The sequence below is a fragment of the Zonotrichia albicollis genome, chromosome 1 (genome assembly GCF_047830755.1).
Source record: "Zonotrichia albicollis isolate bZonAlb1 chromosome 1, bZonAlb1.hap1, whole genome shotgun sequence".
Taxonomy (NCBI): Eukaryota; Metazoa; Chordata; class Aves; order Passeriformes; family Passerellidae; genus Zonotrichia; species Zonotrichia albicollis.
The window spans coordinates 154,639,246-154,661,107 of record NC_133819.1 but is presented as its reverse complement, the minus strand read 5'-3'; the positions used below and the strand labels follow the sequence as shown (position 1 = coordinate 154,661,107).

The window sequence follows — 21,862 nt, the reverse complement described above, 5'->3', positions numbered from 1 at the left end:
GGGATAAAGAGATACTGGGATAGACTGCGAGGGACTGGGAATGGGGTAATGGGATACTGGAATGGACTGGGATGGACTGGGAGAGACTGGGAATTGACTGGGATGGACTGAAATGGACTGGGAGAGACTGGGAATGGACTGGGATGGACTGGAATGGACTGGGATGGACTGGGAGAGACTGGGAATGGACTGGGATGGACTGAAATGGACTGGGAGAGACTGGGAATGGACTGGGATGGACTGGAATGGACTGGGATGGACTGGGAGAGACTGGGAATGGACTGGGATGGGACTGGGTAGAACTGGGAGGGAGCTGGCATGAACTGGGATGGGATAATGGGAATTGGATAATGTGATACTGGGAGGGACTGGGAGGGACTGGGAATGGGATAATGGGATACTGGAAATGGACTAGGAGGACCTGGGAGGGACTGGGATGGACTGGGATGGGATAGTGGGATACTGGGATGGGATTGGGACAGACTGGGAGGGACTGGGACAGACTGGGATGGGATAATGGGATACTGGGAATGGACTGGAATGGGATTGGGATGGACTGGGATGGACTGGGAATGGACTGGGAATGGGATAGTGGGATACTGGGATGAGACTGGGAATGGGATAATGGAATACTGGGATAGTGGGAGGGACTGGGATGGACTGGGAATGGGATAATGGCACACTGGGAGGGACTGGGATGGACTGGGAGGAAATGGGATCAGATATTGGGATTGATTGGGATGGACGGGAATGGATTGGGAGGGACTGGAATGGGATACTGGGTTTAACTGGGATGGGGCAATGGGATACTGGGATGGACTGGGAATGGGATAATGGGATACTGGGAATAGACTGGGATGGCTGGAAGGAACTGGGAGGGATTGGGATGGGATAATGGGATACTGGCATGGACTGGGATTAACTGGGATGGGGCAATGGGATACTGGGAGGGACTGGGATGAGATACCGGCTCCCTTTGGATCCCCTTGGGATCTTCCAGAGGGGCCATTCCAGAACATTCCAGAACATTCCAGAGGGGACATTCCAGAACATTACAGAACATTCCAGAGGGAACATTCTAGAACATTACAGAACATTACAGAACATTCCAGAGGGGACATTCCAGAACATTACAGAACATTACAGAGGGAACATTCCAGACCATTCTAGAACATTCCAGAGGGGCCATTCCAAAACATTCCAGGGAGGCCATTCCAGAACATTCCAGAGGGACCATTCCAGAAGAGCCATTCCAGAACATTCCAGAGGGGCCATTCCAGAACATCCCAGAACATTCCAGAGGGACCATTCCAGAACATTCCAGAGGGAACATTCCAGAGGGGCCATTCCAGAGGGAACATTCCAGAGGGGCCATTCCAGAACATTCCAGAGGGAACGTTCCAGAGGGAACATTCCAAAACATTCCAGAGGAGCCATTCCAGAGGGAACATTCCAGAACATTCCGGAGGGGCCATTCCAGAGAGAACATTCCAGAACATTCCGGCGGGGCCATTCCAGAACATTCCAGAACATTCCAGAGGGAACATTCCAGAGGGAACATTCCAAAACATTCCAGAGGAGCCATTCCAGAGGGAACATTCCAGAACATTCCGGAGGGGCCATTCCAGAGAGAACATTCCAGAACATTCCGGAGGGGCCATTCCAGAACATTCCAGAACACTCCAGAGGGAACATTCCAGAGGGAACATTCCAAAACATTCCAGAGGGAACATTCCAGAACATTCCAGAGGGGCCATTCCAGAACATTCCAGAACATTCCATAAGAGCCATTCCAGAACATTCCAGAGGGGCCATTCCAGAGGGAACATTCCAGAACATTCCAGAGGGAACATTCCAGAACATTCCAGAGGGGCCATTCCAGAGGGAACATTCCAGAACATTCCAGAGGGGCCATTCCAGAACATTCCAGAACATTCCAGAGGAGCCATTCCAGAGGGAACATTCCAGAGGAACCATTCCAGAACATTCCAGAGAGACCATTCCAGAGGGAACATTCCAGAGGGGCCATTCCAGAACATTCCAGGGAGGCCATTCCAGAGGGACCGTTCCAGAGAGAACATTCCAGAGGGAACATTCCAGAACGTTCCAGAGGGGCCATTCCAGAACGTTCCAGAGGGGCCATTCCAGAGGGAACATTCCAGAACATTCCAGAGGGAACATTCCAGAGGGAACATTCCAAAACATTCCAGAGGGGCCATTCCAGAACATTCCAGAACATTCCATAAGAGCCATTCCAGAACATTCCAGAGAGACCATTCCAGAGGGAACATTCCAGAGGGAACATTCCAGAACATTCCAGGGAGGCCATTCCAGAGGGGCCATTCCTGAACATTCCAGAACATTCCAGGGAGGCCATTCCAGAGGGACCATTCCAGAAGAGCCATTCCAGAACATTCCAGAGGGGCCATTCCAGAACATCCCAGAACATTCCAGAGGGAACATTCCAGAGGGAACATTCCAGAGGGAACGTTCCAGAGGGAACATTCCAGAACATTCCAGAGGGGCCATTCCAGACCATTCCAGAACACTCCAGAGGGGTCATTCCAGAACATTCCAGAACATTTCGGAGGGTCCATTCTAGAACATTCCAGAGGGGCCATTCCAGAGGGGCCATTCCAGAACATTCCAGAGGGGCCATTCCAGAACATTCCAAAACATTCCAGGGAGGCCATTGCAGAGGGAACATTCCAGAACATTCCAGAGGGGCCATTCCAGAACATTCCAGAACATTCCATAAGAGCCATTCCAGAACATTCCAGAGAGACCATTCCAGAGGCAACATTCCAGAGGGGCCATTCCGGAACATTCCAGAGGCAACATTCCAGAACATTCCAGAGGGGCCATTCCAGAACATTCCAGAACATTCCAGAGGGGACATTCCAGAACATTCCAGAGGGGACATTCCAGAGGAGCCATTCCAGAGGGAGCATTCCAGAACATTCCAGAGGGGCCATTCCAGAGAGAACATTCCAGAACATTCCGGAGGGGCCATTCCAGAACATTCCAGAACACTCCAGAGGGAACATTCCAGAGGGAACATTCCAAAACATTCCAGAGGGAACATTCCAGAACATTCCACAATGGCCATTCCAGAACACTCCAGAACATTCCAGAGGGACCATTCCAGAACATTCCAGAGGGACCATTCCAGAGGGAACATTCCAGAACATTCCAGAGAGGACATTCCAGAACATTCCAGAACATTCCAGAGGAAGGCCATTCCAGAGGGAACATTCCAGAGGGAACATTCCAGAACAGCCATTCCAGAACATTCCAGAACATTCCAGAGGGGCCATTCCAGCACATTCCAGAACGTTCCATCCCCATTCCCGTGGGTTTTTTTTCCCGTTTCCCAGGAATTCCTGCGGGCGGAGCCTCCGGAGGCGCCGCGGACGCGGCTGCGGGAACACGCCCTGAGCGCCTGCGCACACCTGGTGTATCCTTAGCCGGGAATTCCCAAAATTCCGGGAATTCCGGGAATTCTGGAGCCTCCTGGGAGTTCTGGGATTGGGATTTGGGACTTGGGGTTGGATCCATGGGAATTATCCAAGGAATTCCAGGAATTTTGGGAATTCCAGATGTGGCAGCGAGCGCTGAGCGCCTGCGCACACCTGGTGTATCCTTGGGAATGAGCCGGGAATTCCCAAAATTCCCAAAATTCCGGGATTGGGGGTTGGATCCTTGGGAATTATCCAGGGAATTCTGGGGGGTCCTTGGGAATTCCCAAAATTCTGGGATTGGGACTTGGGGTTGGATCCTTGGGAATTATCCCGGGAATTCTGGGGTGTCCTTGGGAATTCCCAAAATCCCAGGAATTTCAGGAATTCTGGGAGTTCTGAGATTGGGGGTTGGGATTTGGGGTTGGATCCTTGGGAATTATCCCAGTAATTCCAGGAATTTTGGGATTGGGATTTGGGGTTGGATCCTTGGGAATTGTCCAGGGAATTCTGGTGTGTCCTTGGGAATTCCCAAAATTCCCAAAATTCCGGGAATTCTGGAATTGGGATTTGGGGTTGGATCCATGGGAATTGTCCCTGGAATTCTGGGAATTCTGGGATTGGGATTTGGGGTTGGATCCTTGGGAATTATCCCAGGAATTCCAGGAATTTTGGGAATTCTGGGATTGAGGATTTGGGGTTGGATCCATGGGAATTATCCCAGGAATTCCAGGAATTTCGGGAATTCCAGGAACAGGATTTGGGGTTGGATCCATGGGAATTCCCAGCCCCAAATTCTGATTCCAGAATTCCCAACATTCCCGAAATTCTGGGAATTCCAGGAATTCTGGATCCTCCTGGGAATTCCAGGATTGGGATTTGGGGTTGTGCTGGGATTCGGGATTTGGGGTTGCATCCATGGGAATTCCCTGCAATTTCCAATAATTCCATTTTAATCCCCAATAATTCTCAATATTTCCCAAATAATTCCCAATTAATCCCTAATCATTCCCAATAATTCCCATTAATGCCCAATAGCTCACAATAATCCCCATTAATCCCTAATAATTCCCAATTAATTCCCAGCAATTCCTATTAAATTCCCAATAATTCCCAATAATCCTCAATAATTCAAATTAGTTCCCAATAATTCACAATTAATTCACAATAAATTCCCAATAAATCCCAATTAATTCCCAATAATTCCCATTAAATCCCTAATAAACCCCCATTAATCCCCAGTAGTTCCCAATAATTACTAATAATCGCCATGAATCCCAATTAATTCCCATTGATCCCCAATAATTCCCAATTCCCATTAACCGCCAATAATTCCCAATTAACCCCCAATAATTCCCAATTCATTCCCAATAATTCTCAATTAATCCCTATTAATTCCCAGTAATTCCCAATTAATTCCCAATAATTCCCATTAATCCCCAATAATTCTCAATCCCTATCAATTCCCAATAATTCTCAATTAATTCCTATTAATTCCCAATAATTCCCATTAATCTCCAATAATTGCCAATAATTCCCAATAATTCTCAATCCCTATTAATTCCCAATAATTCCCATTAATCTCCGATAATTCCCAATTAATTCCCAATAATTCTCAATTAATCCCCATTAATTCCCAATAAATTCCCATTAACCCCCAATAATTCCCAATTAGTTCCCAATAATTCCCATTTAATCCCCAGGAAATCCCCAATAAACCCCATTAATCCCCAGTAATTGCCAACAATTACTAATAATTCTCAATAATTCCCATTAATCCCAATGAATCCCCGATAATTCCCAGCCTCTCCCCCCCCCTCCCCCATTGGCTGCTCCCATTCCCGGATTTTCCCCAATAATTCCCATTAACCCCCAATAATTCCCAATTAATTCCCATTAACCCCCAATAATTCCCAATTCATTCCCAATAATTCTGAATTAATCCCCATTAATTCCCAATAAATTCCAATTAATCCCCATTAATTCCCAATTAATTCTAATTAATCCCCAATATTTCACAACAATTCCCATTAACTCCAAATAATTCCCAGTTAATCCCCATTAATTCCCAATAAATTCCCATTAACCCCCAATAATTCCCAATTAGTTCCCAATAATTCCCATTTAATCCCCAGGAAATCCCCAATAAACCCCATTAATCCCCAGTAACTGCCAATAATTACTAATAATTCTCAATAATTCCCATTAATCCCCAATAATTCCCAATTAATCCCCAATAATTCTCAATTAATCCCCATTAATTTCTAATAAAATCCAATTTATCCCCAATAATTCTCAATTAACCCCCATTAATTCCCAATTAATCCCCAATAAATCCCCAATAATTCCCAATTCATTCCAAATAATTCCCAATTAATCCCCAATAATTCTCAATTAATACCTATTAATTCCCAATAATTCCCAAAAATTCTCAATTAATCCCAATTAATTCCCAATAAAATCCAATTAATCCCCAATAAATCTCAATTAATCCCAAATAATTCCCAATAAATTCCCATGAATTCCCATTAATCCCCAATAAACCCCCAATAATTCCCAATAAATCTCAGTTAATCCCAATTAATTCCTAATAATTCCCAATTAATCCCCAATGATTCTCAATTAATAACTATTAATTCCCAATAATTCTCAATTAATCCCAATTAATTCCCAATAAATTCCCATGAATTCCCATTAATCCCTAATAAACCCCCAATAATTCCCATTAACCCCCAATAATTCCCAATTAATTCCCAATAAATCTCAATTAATCCCAATTGATTCCCAATAATTCCCAATTAATCCCCAATGATTCTCAATTAATCCCAATTAATTCCCAATAAATTGCCCTGAATTTTGATTAATTTCTAATTAATCCCCAACAATTCCCACCCGTTCCCATTCCTGGATTTTCCCTGGGAATGGGATCCTGAAATTCCCTGGGCGTGGGGGAGGTGGGGGAGAATTCCCAAAGAATTCCATGAGATTGGGATCCTGAAAATCCCTGGGAATGGGGAGGGAGCCTGGATGGGAGGTGGGGAGAATTCCCAAAAATTCCCTGGGAATGGGGGAGGTGGGGGTGGATTCCCGGAAATTCCATGGGAGAGAATTCCCGGAATTCCCTGGGAATGGGATCCTGAAATTCCCTGGGAATGGGGGAGGTGGGGAGAATTCCCAAAGAATTCCATGAGAATGTGATCCTGAAATTCCCTGGGAATGGGGAGGGAGCCTGGATGGAAGGAGGGGAGAATTCCCAAAAATTCCCTGGGAATGGGAGCCCAAAAATCCCTGGGAATGGGGGAGGTGGGGAGAATTCCCAAAGAATTCCATGAGATTGGGAACCTGAAATTCCCTGGGGAGAATTCCCAAAAATCCCCTGGGAATGGGGGAGCCCAAAAATCCCTGGGAATGGGGGAGGTGGGGGCAGATTCCCGAAAATTCCATGGGAGAGACTTCCATGGGAGAGAATTCCCAGAATTCCCTGGGAATGGGATCCTGAAATTCCCTGGGAATGGGGGAGGTGGGGAGAATTCCCAAAGAATTCCATGAGATTGGGAACCTGAAAATCCCTGGGAATGGGGGAGGGAGCCTGGATGGGAGGTGGGGAGAATTCCCAAAAATTCCCTGGGAATGGGATCCTGAAATTCCCTGGGAATGGGGAGGGAGCCTGGATGGGAGGTGGGGAGAATTCCCAAAAATTCCCTGGGAATGGGATCCTGAAATTCCCTGGGAATGGGGAGGGAGCCTGGATGGGAGGTGGGGAGAATTCCCAAAAATTCCCTGGGAATGGGATCCTGAAATTCCCTGGGAATGGGGAGGGAGCCTGGATGGGAGGTGGGGAGAATTCCCAAAGAATTCCATGAGATTGGGATCCTGAAAATCCCTGGGAATGGGGAGGGAGCCTGGATGGGAGGTGGGGAGAATTCCCAAAAATTCCCTGGGAATGGGGGAGGTGGGGGCGGATTCCCGAAAATTCCATGGGAGAGAATTCCCGGAATTCCCTGGGAATGGGATCCTGGAGATCCCTGGGAATGGGGGAAAGCAGGTGGGGAGAATTCCCAATTAATTCCCAATTAATTCCCACTAACCCCCAATAATTCCTAATTAGTTCCCAATAATTCCCAATAACCTCCAATAATTCCCTGTAATTCCCAATTAATCCCCAATAATTCTTAATTAATCCCCATTAATTCCCAATACAATCCAATTAATCCCCAATAATTCTCAATTAATCCCCAATAATTCTCAATTAATCCCCAATATTTCACAATAATTCTGATTAACCCCTAATAATTCCCAATTAATCCCCATTGATTCTCAATTAATCCCTAATAATTCCCAATTAATCCCCAATAAATCCCCAATAATTCCCAATTCATTCCAAATAATTCTCAATTAATACCTATTAATTCCCAATAATTCTCAAAAATTCTCAATTAATCCCAATTAATTCCCAATAAAACCCAATTAATCCCCAATAATTCTCAATTAATCCCTATTAATTCCCAATAAATCCCATTAATCCCCAGTAATTGCCAATAATTACTAATAATTCCCAATAATTCCCATTAATCCCAATGAATCCCCGATAATTCCCAGCCCCACATCCCCATTGGCCGCTCCCATTCCCAGATTTTCCCCAATAATTCCCATTAATCCCCAATAATTCCCTATTAATTCCCAAAAATTCCCATTAACCTCCGGTAATTCCCAATTAATTCCCAATAATTCCCATTTAATCCCCAATAATCCCCAGTAGTTCCGAATAATTACTAATAATCACCATGAATCCCAATTAATTCCCATTAATCCCCGATAGTTCCCAATTAATTCCCATTAGCCCCCAATAATTCCCATTTAATCCCCAATGATTCTCAATTAATAACTATTAATTCCCAATAATTCTCAATTAATCCCAATTAATTCCCAATAAATTGCCCTGAATTTCCATTAATCCCTAATTAATCCCCGACAATTCCCAGCCGTTCCCATTCCTGGATTTTCCCTGGGAATGGGATCCTGAACATCCCTGGGCATGGGGGAAAGCAGGTGGGGAGAATTCCCAAAGAATTCCATGGGAATGGGAACCTGAAAATCCCTGGGAATGGGGGAAGTGGGGAGAATTCCCAAAGAATTCCATGGGAGAGAATTCCCGGAATTCCCTGGGAATGGGATCCTGAAATTCCCTGGGAATGGGATCCTGAAATTCCCTGGGAATGGGGGAGGTGGGGAGAATTCCCAAAGAATTCCACGAGATTGGGAACCTGAAATTCCCTGGGAATGGGGGAGGTGGGAGTGAATTCCCGAAAATTCCATGGGAGAGAATTCCCGGAATTCCCTGGGAATGGGATCCTGAACTTCCCTGGGAATGGGGGAGGTGGGGAGAATTCCCAAAGAATTCCATGAGATTGGGAACCTGAAAATCCCTGGGAATGGGATCCTGAAATTCCCTGGGAATGGGATCCTGACCATCCCTGGGAATGGGGGAGGTGGGGAGAATTCCCAAAAATCCCATTCCCGGATTTTCCTGATCCCGTCCCAGCTCTCTGGAGCCGCCGCTGAGCTCAGGGATCCCTGGGAATCCCTGGGAATGGGATCCTGGAATTCCCTGGGAATGGGGAGGGAGCCTGGATGGGAGGTGGGGAGAATTCCCAAGATTCCATTCCCGGATTTTCCTGATCCCGTCCCAGCTCCCTGGAGCCGCTGCTGAGCTCAGGGATCTCTGGGAATCCCTGGGAATGGGATCCTGGAATTCCCTGGGAATGGGGGAGGTGGGGAGAATTCCCAAAGAATTCCATGAGATTGGGAACCTGAAATTCCCTGGGAATGGGATCCTGAAATTCCCTGGGAATGGGATCCCTATTAATTCCCAATTAATTCCCATTAACCCCCAATAATTCCCAATTAATCCCAATTAATTCCCAATAATTCCCAATTAATCCCCAATAATTCTCAAAAAATAACTATTAATTCCCAATAATTCTCAATTAATCCCAATTAATTCCCAATAAATTGCCCTGAATTTCCATTAATCCCTAATTAATCCCTGACAATTCCCACCCGTTCCCATTCCTGGATTTTCCCTGGGAATGGGATCCTGAAATTCCCTGGGAATGGGGGAGGTGGGGAGAATTCCCAAAGAATTCCATGAGATTGGGATCCTGAAATTCCCTGGGAATGGGGAGGGAGCCTGGATGGGAGGTGGGGAGAATTCCCAAAAATTCCCTGGGAATGGGAGCCCAAAAATTCCCTGGGAATGGGAGCCCAAAAATCCTTGGGAATGGGATCCTGAAATTCCCTGGGAATGGGGGAAAGCAGGTGGGGAGAATTCCCAAAGAATTCCATGAGATTGGGAACCTGAAATTCCCTGGGAATGGGGGAAAGCAGGTGGGGAGAATTCCCAAAGAATTCCATGAGATTGGGAACCTGAAAATCCCTGGGAATGGGGAGGGAGCCTGGATGGTGGGTGGGGAGAATTCCCAAAAATCCCCTGGGAATGGGAGCCCAAAAATTCCCAGGGAATGGGGGAGGTGGGGGTGGATTCCCGGAAATTCCATGGGAGAGAATTTCCGGAATTCCCTGGGAATGGGATCCTGAAATTCCCTGGGAATGGGGCAAAGCAGGTGGGGAGAATTCCCAATTAATTCCCAATTAATTCCCACTAACCCCCAATAATTCCTAATTAATTCCCAATAATTTCCACTAACCTCCAATAATTCCCAATTAATTCCCAATAATTCCCATTTAATCCCCATTAGTTCCTTGTAATTCCCAATTAATCCCCAATAATTCTCAATTAATCCCCATTAATTCCCAATAAAATCCAATTAATCCCCAATAATTCCCAGTTAATTCCCAATAATTCCCATTAATATCCAATAAACCCCAATAATTCCCTATTAATCCCCAATAATTCCCATTAATCTCCAATAATCCCCAATAATTCCCTATTAATCCCCAATAATTCTCAATTAACCCCAATTAATTCCCAATAAAATCCAATTAATTCCCAATAATTCTCAAGTAATCCCAATTAATTCCCAATAAAATCCAATTAATCCCCAATAAATCTCAATTAATCCCAATTAATTCCCAATAAATTGCCCTGAATTTCCATTAACCCCTAATTAATCCCCAACAATTCCCAGCCGTTCCCATTCCTGGATTTTCCTGAGCTCGGTCCCAGGGCCCTGGAGCCGCCGCTGAGCTCAGGGATCCCTGGGAATCCCTGGGAATGGGAACCTGAACATCCCTGGGAATGGGGGAGGTGGGAGTGAATTCCCGAAAATTCCATGGGAGAGAATTCCCGGAATTCCCTGGGAATGGGATCCTGAACATCCCTGGGAATGGGGGAGGTGGGGAGAATTCCCAAAATGCCATTCCCGGATTTTCCTGATCCCGTCCCAGCTCCCTGGAGCCGCCGCTGAGCGACCGCGAGCGCTCGGAGCTCCTGGAGGCCGCCCTGGGCTCCGTCCTGGCCCCGCCCCCGCCCCCGCCCGGGGCCCAGGTGGGATTGGGGGGAAAACGGGAATTCCGGGAAAATTCCCATCCCGACATCCCGGGGTTTGCTGGGGTGGGGCAGCTCCGGGTTTGCTGGGAATTTGCTCCCAGGTTCTGTGGGAGAAGTGGGAGTTTTCTTCCTCATTCCCAGTTTTTCTATTCCTGTTTTTTCCCAATTTTTCCCATTTTTCCTATTTTCCCCATTCCCCTGATTCCTGTTCCCAAATTCCCATTCCGATCCCCTTTCCCATTATTCCGATAGTGCCCATTATTCCCATTATTCCCATCGTTCCCATCGTTCCCATCGTTCCCATTGTTCCCATCATTCCCATCATTCCCATTATTCCCATTATTCCCATTCCCAAGTTTTCCATTTTTCCAGATTTTCTGGGAATTCACTCCCAGGTAGGAATTCCAGCCCCAGGTTCTGTGGGAGCAGTGGGAATTTCCTTCCTCATTCCCAGTTTTTCTATTCCTATTTTTTCCCGATTTTCCCGTTTTTCCCATTTCCAAATTCCCTTTTTTCCTTTCCCATTTTTCCCATTTTTCCCATTTTTCCCATTTTTCCCATTCCCCTGATTCCTATTCCCAAATTCCCATTCCAATCCCCTTTCCCATTATTCCCATTATTCCCATCATTCCCATCATTCCCATTATTCCCATCATTCCCATCATTCCCATTATTCCCATTATTCCCATTATTCCCATTATTCCCATTCTCATCCCCTTTCCCTTTATTCCCATTTTTTCCCATTCTTCCCACCCTATTCCCATCATTCCCATTATTCCCACTTTTCCCATCATTCCCATCATTCCCATTATTCCCATTCCCTTTCCCATTATTCCCATTCCCACTATTCCCATTCCCATATTTCCAAATTTGCCCCATTTCCTATTTCCCCATTCCCAATTTCCCAATTTCCCATTCCTGTTCCCATCATTCCCACCATTCCCATTATTCCCATTTTTCCAGGCCCCGCCCCCGCCCGGAGCCCAGGTGGGATTGGGGGAAAAACGGGAATTCCGGGAAAATTCCCATCCCCACATCCCGGGCTTTTCCTGGGGGTGGGGCAGCTCCGGCTTTGCTGGGAATTCCAGCCCCAGGTTCTGTGGGAGCAGTGGGAATTTCCTTCCTCATTCCCAGATTTTCTATTCCTATTTTTTCCCAATTTTCCCATTTTTCCCATTTCCAAATTCCCTTTTTTTCCTTTCCCATTTTTCCCATTTTTCCCATTTTTCCCATTTTTCCCATTTCCCTGATTCCTATTCCCAAATTCCCATTCCGATCTCCTTTCCCATCGTTCCCATCGTTCCCATCATTCCCGTTATTCTCACTTTTCCCATCATTCCCATCATTCCCATCGTTCCCATCATTCCCATCATTCCCATCATTCCCATCATTCCCATTATTCTCACTTTTCCCATCATTCCCATTATTCCCATTATTCCCATTCTTCCCATTATTCCCATTATTCCCATTATTCCCATCATTCCCATCGTTCCCATTATTCCCATTATTTCCATTATTCCCATTATTTCCATTATTCCCATTATTCCCACTTTTCCCATTTCCATTTTCCTCACTCCCATTCCCGTTTTTCCCACTTTCCCAATTCCCCATTCCCATTATTCCCATTCCCATTCCCACCATTCCCATTATTCCCATTCCCACTATTCCCATTCCCACATTTCCAAATTTGCCCCATTTCCTATTTCCCCATTCCCAATTCCCCAATTTCCCATTCCTGTTCCCACCATTCCCACCATTCCCATTATTCCCATTTTTCCAGGCCCCGCCCCCGCCTGGGGCCCAGGTGGGATTGGGGGAAAAACGGGAATTCCGGGAAAATTCCCATCCCCACATCCCGGGCTTTTCCTGGGGGTGGGGCAGCTCCGGCTTTGCTGGGAATTCGCTCCCAGGTTCTGTGGGAGCAGTGGGAGTTTCCTTCCTCATTCCCAGTTTTTCTATTCCTATTTTTTCCTAATTTTCCCATTTTTCCTATTTTCCCCATTCCCCTGATTCCCATTCCCAAATTCCCATTCCAATCCCCTTTCCCATCATTCCCATTATTCCCATCATTCCCATTGTTCCCATCATTCCCATCATTCCCATTATTCCCATTCCCATCATTCCCATTATTCCCATTCCCATTCTTCCAAATTTGCCCCATTTCCTATTTCCCCATTCCCAATTTCCCAATTTCCCATTCCCGTTCCCATCATTCCCACCATTCCCATTATTCCCATTTTTCCAGGCCCAGGTGGGGATTGGGGGGAAAATCGGGAATTCCGGGAAAATTCCCATCCCGACATCCCGGGGGTTTCCTGGGGGTGGGGCAGCTCCGGCTTTGCTGGGAATTCCAGCCCCAGGTTCTGTGGGAGCAGTGGGAATTTCCTCCTTTGTTCCTGTTTTTCCATTCCCAATTTCTTATTCCAAATTGTTCTATTCCCATCATTCCCATTCCAAATTTCTCATTCCCATCATTCCTATTCCCAAATTCCCATTCCCGTTATTTCCGTTATTCCCATTTTGCCCATTCCTGTTATTCCCATTATTCCCATTATTCCCATTTTGCCCATTCCCATCATTCCCATTCCCATTCCCAGATTCCCATTATTCCCATTATTCCCGTTATTCCCATTATTCCCATTATTCCCATTCCCTAGTTTTCCGTTTCTCCAGATTTTCTGGGAATTCGCTCCCAGGTTCTGTGGGAGCAATGGGAATTTCCTTCCTCATTCCCAGTTTTTCTATTCCTATTTTTTCCCAATTTTCCTATTTTTCCTGTTTTCCCCTTTCCCTGATTCCTATTCCCAAATTCCCATTCCGATCCCCTTTCCCATCGTTCCCATCATTCCCATCATTCCCATTATTCTCACTTTTCCCATCATTCCCATTATTCCCATTGTTCCCATTATTCCCATCGTTCCCATTATTCCCATCATTCCCATCGTTCCCATCATTCCCATTATTCCCATTGTTCCCATTGTTCCCATCATTCCCATTATTCCCATTGTTCCCATTATTCCCATTATTCCCATCATTCCCATTCTCATCCCCTTTCCCTTTATTCCCATTTTTTCCCATTCTTCCCACCCTATTCCCATCATTCCCATTATTCCCACTTTTCCCATTTCCATTTTCCTCACTCCCATTCCCATTTTTCCCACTTTCCCAATTCCCCATTCCCATTATTCCCATTATTCCCATTCCCATCATTCCCATTATTCCCATTCCCACTATTCCCATATTTCCAAATTTGACCCACTTCCTATTTCCCCATTCCCAATTTCCCAATTCCCCATTCCCATTATTCCCACCATTCCCACCATTCCCATCATTCCCATCATTCCCATTTTTCCAGGCCCCGCCCGGAGCCCAGGTGGGATTTGGGGGAAAAACGGGAATTCCGGGAAAATTCCCATCCCGACATCCCGGGGTTTTCCTGGGGGTGGGGCAGCTCCGGCTTTGCTGGGAATTCCAGCTCCAGGTTCTGTGGGAGCAGTGGGAATTGCCTTCCTCATTCCCAGATTTTCTATTCCCAATTTCCCATGAATTATTCCATTCCCATCATTCCCATTTTTCTCATTTTTCCGTTCCAAATTTCGCATTCCCATCATTCCCATTCCCAGATTCCCATTCCCATTATTCCCATTCCCATTATTCCCATTATTCCCATTCCCAGTTTCCCGTTCCCATTTCCATCCTTCCCATTATTCCCATTTTTCCCATTTTTCCCAATTATTTCCCCCATTCCCATTTCCCAGGATGGATTTGGGGATTCCGGGGTTTTTCCCAGTGCCGGAATTCCGGGATTTTTCCGTGATTTTTCTGGGATTTTTCCAGGATGGATTTGGGAATTCCGGGGGTTTTGCCAATGCCGGAATTCCAGGATTTTTCTGGGATGGATTTGGGGATTCCGGGGTTTTTGCCAATGCTGGAATTCCGGGATTTTTCTGGGATTTTTCCGGGATTTTCCCGGGATTTTCCGGGATTTTTCCATATTTTTCCTGGGATGGATTTGAGGATTCCGGGGTTTTTGCCAGTGCCAAAATTCCGGGATTTTTCCTGGGATGGATTTGGGGACTCTGGGGTTTTCCCCGATGCCGGAATTCCGGGATTTTCCCGGGATTTTTCCGGGATGGATTTGGGGACTCCAGGGTTTTTGCCAATACCGGAATTCTGGGAATTTTCCTGGGATTTTTCCTGGGATGGATTTGAGGATTCCGGAGTTTTTGCCGGTGCCGGAATTCCGGGATTTTTCCGGGATTTTTCCGGGATTTTTCTGGGATGTTTCTGGGATATTTCCGGGATGGATTTGGGGATTCCGGGGTTTTTGCCAATGCCGGAATTCTGGGATTTTTCCGGGATTTTCCCAGGATTTTCCTGGGATGGATTTGGGGATTCCGGGGTTTTTGCCGATGCCGGAATTCCGGGATTTTTCTGAGATTTTTCCGGGATTTTCCGTGGGATGGATTTGGGGATTCTGGGGTTTTCCCAGTGCCAGAATTCCGGGATTTTCCGGGATTTTCCCGGGATGGATTTGGGGATTCCAGGGTTTTTCTCAATGCCGGAATTCCGGGATTTTTCTGGGATTTTTCTGGGATTTTCCCGGGATGGATTTGGGGATTCCCAGGTTTTTGTCAATGCTGGAATTCTGGGATTTTTCTGGGATTTTCCCGGGAGTTTCCGGGATTTTCCCAGGATGGATTTGGGGATTCCAGGATTTTTGCCAATGCCGGAATTCCGGGATTTTTCTGGGATTTTCCCGGGATTTTTCCGGGATTTTCCTAGCATGGATTTGGGGATTCCGGGTGTTTTTCCCAATGCCGGAATTCCGGGATTTTCCCGGGAGTTTTCCGGGATTTTTCCGGGATTTTTCCGGGATTTTTTCCAGGATGGATTTGGAGATTCCAGGGGTTTTTTCCCAATGCCGGAATTCCGGGATTTTCTGGGATTGTCCGGGATTTTCCTGGGAGGGATTTGGGGATTCCAGGGTTTTTCTCAATGCCAGAATTCCGGAATTTTTCTGGGATTTTTCCGGGATTTTTCCGGGATTTTTCTGGGATTTTTCTGGGATATTTCTGGGATGGATTTGGGGATTGCAGGGCTTTTCCAATGCCGGAATTCCGGGATTTTTCTGGGATATTTCCGGGATTTTTCTGGGATTTTTCTGGGATTTTCCTGGGATGGATTTGGGGATTCCAGGGGTTTTTCCCAGTGCCAAAATTCTGGGATTTTCCGGGATTTTCCAGGATTTTCCTGGGATGGATTTGGGGACTGCAGGGTTTTTCTCAATGCCGGAATTCCGGGATTTTTCCTGTATTTTTCCTGTATTTTTTCTGGATTTTTCCGGGATTTTTCCAGGATTTTTCCGGGCTGGATTTGGGGACTCCGGGATTTTTCCCAGTGCCAGAATTCCGGGATTTTCCGGGATTTCCCAGGATGTTTTCCCTTTCCAGGACCTGCTCGTGGCCGCCCTGGGCGCTCTCTCGCAGCTGCTCCGGGAGCTCCTCCGGAGGCGCCTCAGCCCCGGCGGCCTCCAGGAGATCTTTGCCGTGAGTCTGACATGGGGATTTGGGAATTTGGGGATTATTCGGGAATTTTGGGAATTATTGGGGAATTTCGGGGAATTTTGGGAAGAATTTTGGGAATTTTGGGTGGGTTTTTGGGAATTATATGGGAATTATTTGGGACATTTGGGGGAATATTTCTGGATTTTTGGGGATTCTTTGGGAATTTTGGGAATTTTTGGGAATTTTTCTGGAATTTTGGGACATTTTGGGGAATTTTTCTGGAATTTCAGGGATTTTGGGGAATTTTTTGGGAATTTTGGGATTTTTTTCTGGAATTTTGGGGGAATATTGGGAATTATTTGGGACATTTGGGGATTTTTTTTCTGGAATTTTGGGACATTTGGGGAATTTTTCTGGAATTTGGGGATTTTTTTTCTGGAATTTTGGGGATTATTTGGTAATTTTTCGGGAATTTGGGGGAATTTTTCTGGAATTTTGGGGATTCATTTGGGAAATATTTGGAGATTTTTTTCTGGATCTTTGGGGATTTTTTTGAAATTATTTGGGAATTTTGTGGAATTTTTCTGGAATTTTGGGAAATTTTTGGGAATTTTGTGGTTTTTTTGGGGGAATTTTTTGGGAATTTTGGGGATTATTTGGGAATTTTGGGAATTTTTCTGGAATTTTTCTGGAATATTTCTGGAATATTGGGAATTATTTGCAGAATTTGGGGAATTTTTTTGGAACTTTGGGGAGTTTTTTGGGAATTTTGGGACATCTTTGGGGATTCTTTGGGAATTACTTGTGAACTTTGTGGAATTTTTCTGGAATTTTGGGGATTCTCTGGGAATTATTTGGGAATTTTTCAGGAATTTTGGGGATTTTTCTGGAATTTTAGGACATTTGGGGGAATTTTTCTGGAATTTTTGACCATTTGGGGGAATTTTTCTGGAATTTTGGGGATTTTTTGGGAAGTATTTGGGAATTTGGGGATTATTTGGAAATTTTTGGGATTTTTTTCTGAAATTTTGGGACATTTTGGTGACTTTTTCTAAAATTTTGGGGATTTGGGGGGAATCTGGGGGAATTTTTCTGGAATTTTGGGGATTATTTGGGAAACTTGGAAATTTTTGGGGATTATTTGGGGGATTTTCGGGAAGAATTTTGGGAATTTTGGGGTGGTTTATTGGGGATTTTTGGGAATTATTTGGGGAATTTTGGCAAATTTCAGGGATTTTTGGGGAATTTTGGGCATTAATTTGGGAATTTTGTTTTTTTTTTAATTTTAGAAATTCTGGGAATTACTCAGGGAATTTGGAGAATTTGGGATTTTTGGTTTTTTTGGGGGGGAATTTTGGGAATTATTTCAGGAATTTTGGGATTTTAAAAAATTTCTGGAATTTTTAGGAGTTATTTTTGGAATTTTGGGGGGAATTTTTGGAGTTATTTCAAGAATTTCAGGAATTGTTTGGGGATTTTTGGGAATTATTTGGGGAATTTTGGCGAATTTCAGGAATTCGAGGGATTATTTTGGGAACCTTTTGGGGAATTCCAAGAATTATTTTGGGAATTTTGGTGGGTTTTTTTTTAATTTTGGGAATTCTGGGAATTATTTTGGGAGTCGTGGGAATTGTTTTGGGAATATTTTTGGGAATATTTTTGGGAATTTTGAGACATGGGAAGGGGGAAATTCCATGGAATGGAAATTCTGGGAATTTGGGAATTCTGGGATTTTGGATTTGTGGGAATTCTGGGAATGGGAAAAGCCCATGGAATGGGAATTCTGGAAATTCTGGGAAAAATGGGAATGGGAATTCTGGGAATGAGAGATTTGGAATGGGGATGGAAAATTGGGAATCAGAATTTGGGGATTTCTGGGAATTCCAGGAACGGGGAAATTGGGAATGGAGATTCTGGGAATTCTGGGAATGGGAATGAGAGAATTCCAGAGAATGGAAATTCTGGGAATTTAGGAATGGGGAAATTGGGAATTCTGGGATTTTGGATTTGTGGGAATTCTGGGAATGGGAAAAGTCCATGGAATGGGAATTATGGGAATTATGAGGATGGAAAATTGGGAATGAGAAAATTCCAAGGAATGCGAAATTGGGATTGGGGAGTAGAAAATTGGGATTGGGAATTCTGGAAATTCTGGGAGAAATGGGAATGGGGATAGAAATTCTGGGAATTCTGGGAATGAGAGATTTGGAATGGGGATGGAAAATTGGGAATCGGAATTTGGGGAATTCTGGGAATTCCAGGAATGGGGAAATTGGGAACGGAGATTCTGGGAATTCTGGGAAAATTGGGAATGGGAAATTTGGGAATGGGAATTCTGGGAATAATGGGAATTCTGGGAATGAGGGAACTCCAGGGAATGGGAATTCTGGGAATAATGGGAATTTTGGGAATTTGGGAATTCTAGGAGTGGGAATGGGGATGGAAATAATGGGGGTGGGAATTCTGGAAATCCTGGGAATTCCAGGAATGGGGAAATTTGGGATGGGAATTCTGGGAATTCTGGGAATGAGAGATTTGGAACGGGGATGGAAAATTGGGAATTGGAATTTGGGGATTTCTGGGAATTCCAGGAATGGGGAAATTGGGAATGGAGATTTTGGGAATTGGGAAATTCCTGGGAATTCTGGGAATGGGAGTGGAGATGGAAATAATGGGGATGGGAATGGGAATTCCGGGATTTATGGGAATTCTGGGAATTCTGGGAATGGGGATTTTGGAATTCTGAGATTTTGGAATTGTGGGAATTGTGGGAACGGAAAATGAGGAATGGGAATTGCAAGAATTCCGGCGATTTGGGAATTCTGGGAATAATGGCAATGGGAATTCTGGGGGTTTGGAATGGTGAGAATTCTGGGAATGGGAAAATTCATGGAATGGGAGTTCTGGGAATTCTGGGAACAATGGCAGTGGGAAATCGGGAATTTTGGGAATGGGAATTTTGGGAATAATGGGATTAATGGGAATTCTGGGAATTGGGATGGGAATTGTGGGAATGAGAGATTTGGAATGGGGATGGAAAATTGGGAATTCCAAGGAATGGGATTGGGGATTCAGGAATTCTGGGAATTCTTGGGATGGGAATGGGCATGGGAATAATGGGAATGGGAATTTTGGGAATGGGGATGGGAATATCAGGAACGGGAATTTTGGGAGTTTTCCCGTTGGAATTCCGGGATTTTCCCTGCAGAATTCCAGAAATTTCCCCTGTAGAATTCCGGGATTTTCCCGCTGGAATTCCGGGATTTCCCCTTGGAATTCTGGGGTTTTCCCGCTGGAATTCTGGGATTTTCCTGTTGGAATCCCAGGATTTTCCGGTTGGAATTCTGGGATTTTCCCGTTGGAATCCCAGGATTTTCCTGCTGGACTCCCAGGATTTTCCCATTGGAATTCCAGGAGTTTCCTGCTGGATTCCCAGGATTTTCCTGTTGGAATTCCAGTATTTTCCCCTGTAGAATTCTGGGATTTTCCCATTGGAATTCCGGGATTTTCCCGTTGGAATTCTGGGATTTTCCTGCTGGAATCTCTGCATTTTCCCGTTGGAATTCCAGGATTTTCCCTGCAGAATTCCAGAAATTTTCCCTGTAGAATTCCGGGGTTTTCCCGCTGGAATTCCAGGAATTTCCTGCTGGAATCCCAGGATTTTCCCATTGGAATTCTTGGATTTTCCCATTGGAATTCTGGGATTTTCCCGTTGGAATTCTGGGATTTTCCTTCTGGAATTCTGGGATTTTCGTGCTGGAATCCCAGGATTTTCAAGTTGGAATTCTGGGATTTTCCCTTTGGAATTCTGGTATCTTCCCATTGGAATTCCGGGATTTTCTGGCTGAAATTCCAGGATTTTCCCATTGGAATTCCAGGATTTTCCTGTTGGAATTCCGGGATTTTCCCGCTGGAAACCCAGGATTTTCCCGTTGGAATCCCAGGATTTTCCCTACAGAATTCCAGAAATTTTCCTTGTAGAATTCCGGGGTTTTCCCACTGGAATTCCGGGATTTTCCTGCTGGAATCCCAGGATTTTCCTGTTGGAATTCTCGGATTTTCCCGCTGGATTCCCGGGATTTTCCTGTTGGAATTCCAGGATTTTCCCTGCAGAATTCCAGAAATTTCCCCTGTAGAATTCCGGGATTTTCCCGCTGGAATTCCGGGATTTTCCTGCTGGAACCCCAGGATTTTCCCATTGGAATTCCGGGATTTTTCTGCTGGAATTCTGGGTTTTTCCCATTGGAATTCTGGGATTTTCCTGCTGGAACCCCAGGATTTTCCCATTGGAATCCTGGGGTTTTCCCGTTGGAATTCCGGGATTTTCCCTGCAGAATTCCAGAAATTTTCCCTGTAGAATTCCGGGGCTTTCCCATTGGAATTCTGGGATTTTCCCGTTGGAATTCTGGGATTTTCCTGCTGGAATTCCGGGATTTTCCCTTTGGAATTCCAGGATTTTCCTGCTGGAATTCCAGGATTTCTGGTTGGAATTCCAGGATTTTCCCTTTGGAATCCCGGGGTTTTCCCATTGGAATTCCAGAAATTTTCCCTGTAGAATTCCGGGGTTTTCCCATTGGAATTCTGGGATTTTCCCATTGGAATTCCGGGATTTTCCTGCCGGAATTCTGGGATTTTCCTGTTGGAATTCTGGGATTTTCCTGTTGGAATTCCAGGATTTTCCCTGCAGAATTCCAGAAATTTCCCCTGTAGAATTCCGGGGTTTTCCTGTTGGAATTCTGGGATTTTCCTGCTGGAATTCCGGGATTTTCCCTGCAGAATTCCAGAAATTTTCCTTGTAGAATTCCAGGGTTTTCCCGCTGGAATTCCGGGAATTTCCTGCTGGAATCCCAGGATTTTCCCGTTGGAATTCTGGGATTTTCCCGCTGGAATTCTGGGATTTTCCCACTGGAATTCCGGGATTTTCCTGTTGGAATTCTGGTATTTTCCCGTTGGAATTCCGGGGTTTTCCTGTTGGAATTCTGGGATTTTCCCATTGGAATCCCAGGATTTTCCCTGCAGAATTCCAGAAATTTCCCCTGTAGAATCCTGGGATTTTCCCGTTGGAATTCTGAGATTTTCCTGCTGGAACCCCAGGATTTTCCCGTTGGAATCCCAGGATTTTTCTGCCTGAATTCTGGTATTTTCCTGCTGGAATCCCAGGATTTTCCCGTTGGAATTCTGGAATTTTCCCATTGGAATTCCAGGATTTTTCTGCCGGAATTCTGGTATTTTCCTGTGGGAATCCCAGGATTTTCCCGTTGGAATTCTGGTATTTTCCCATTGGAATTCCAGATTTTTCCTGCTGGAATCCTGGGATTTTCCCGCTAGAACCCCAGGATTTTCCCGTTGGAATTCCAGAAATTTTCCCTGTAGAATTCCGGGAATTT

At 45.2% G+C, this 21,862-nt stretch overlaps 1 protein-coding gene across 1 annotated transcript in view; it reads left to right on the top strand.

Moving 5' to 3' along the window:
• Positions 1 to 21,862, top strand: part of MROH1 (maestro heat like repeat family member 1) — a 157,184-nt gene that overhangs the window by 51,948 nt on the left and 83,374 nt on the right. The window contains exons 10-12 of the mRNA XM_074558509.1: positions 3,378 to 3,457; positions 10,866 to 10,965; positions 16,422 to 16,517. Of these exons, the coding sequence (XP_074414610.1) occupies positions 3,378 to 3,457; positions 10,866 to 10,965; positions 16,422 to 16,517 (276 nt within the window). The remainder of the gene's footprint in view (positions 1 to 3,377; positions 3,458 to 10,865; positions 10,966 to 16,421; positions 16,518 to 21,862) is intronic.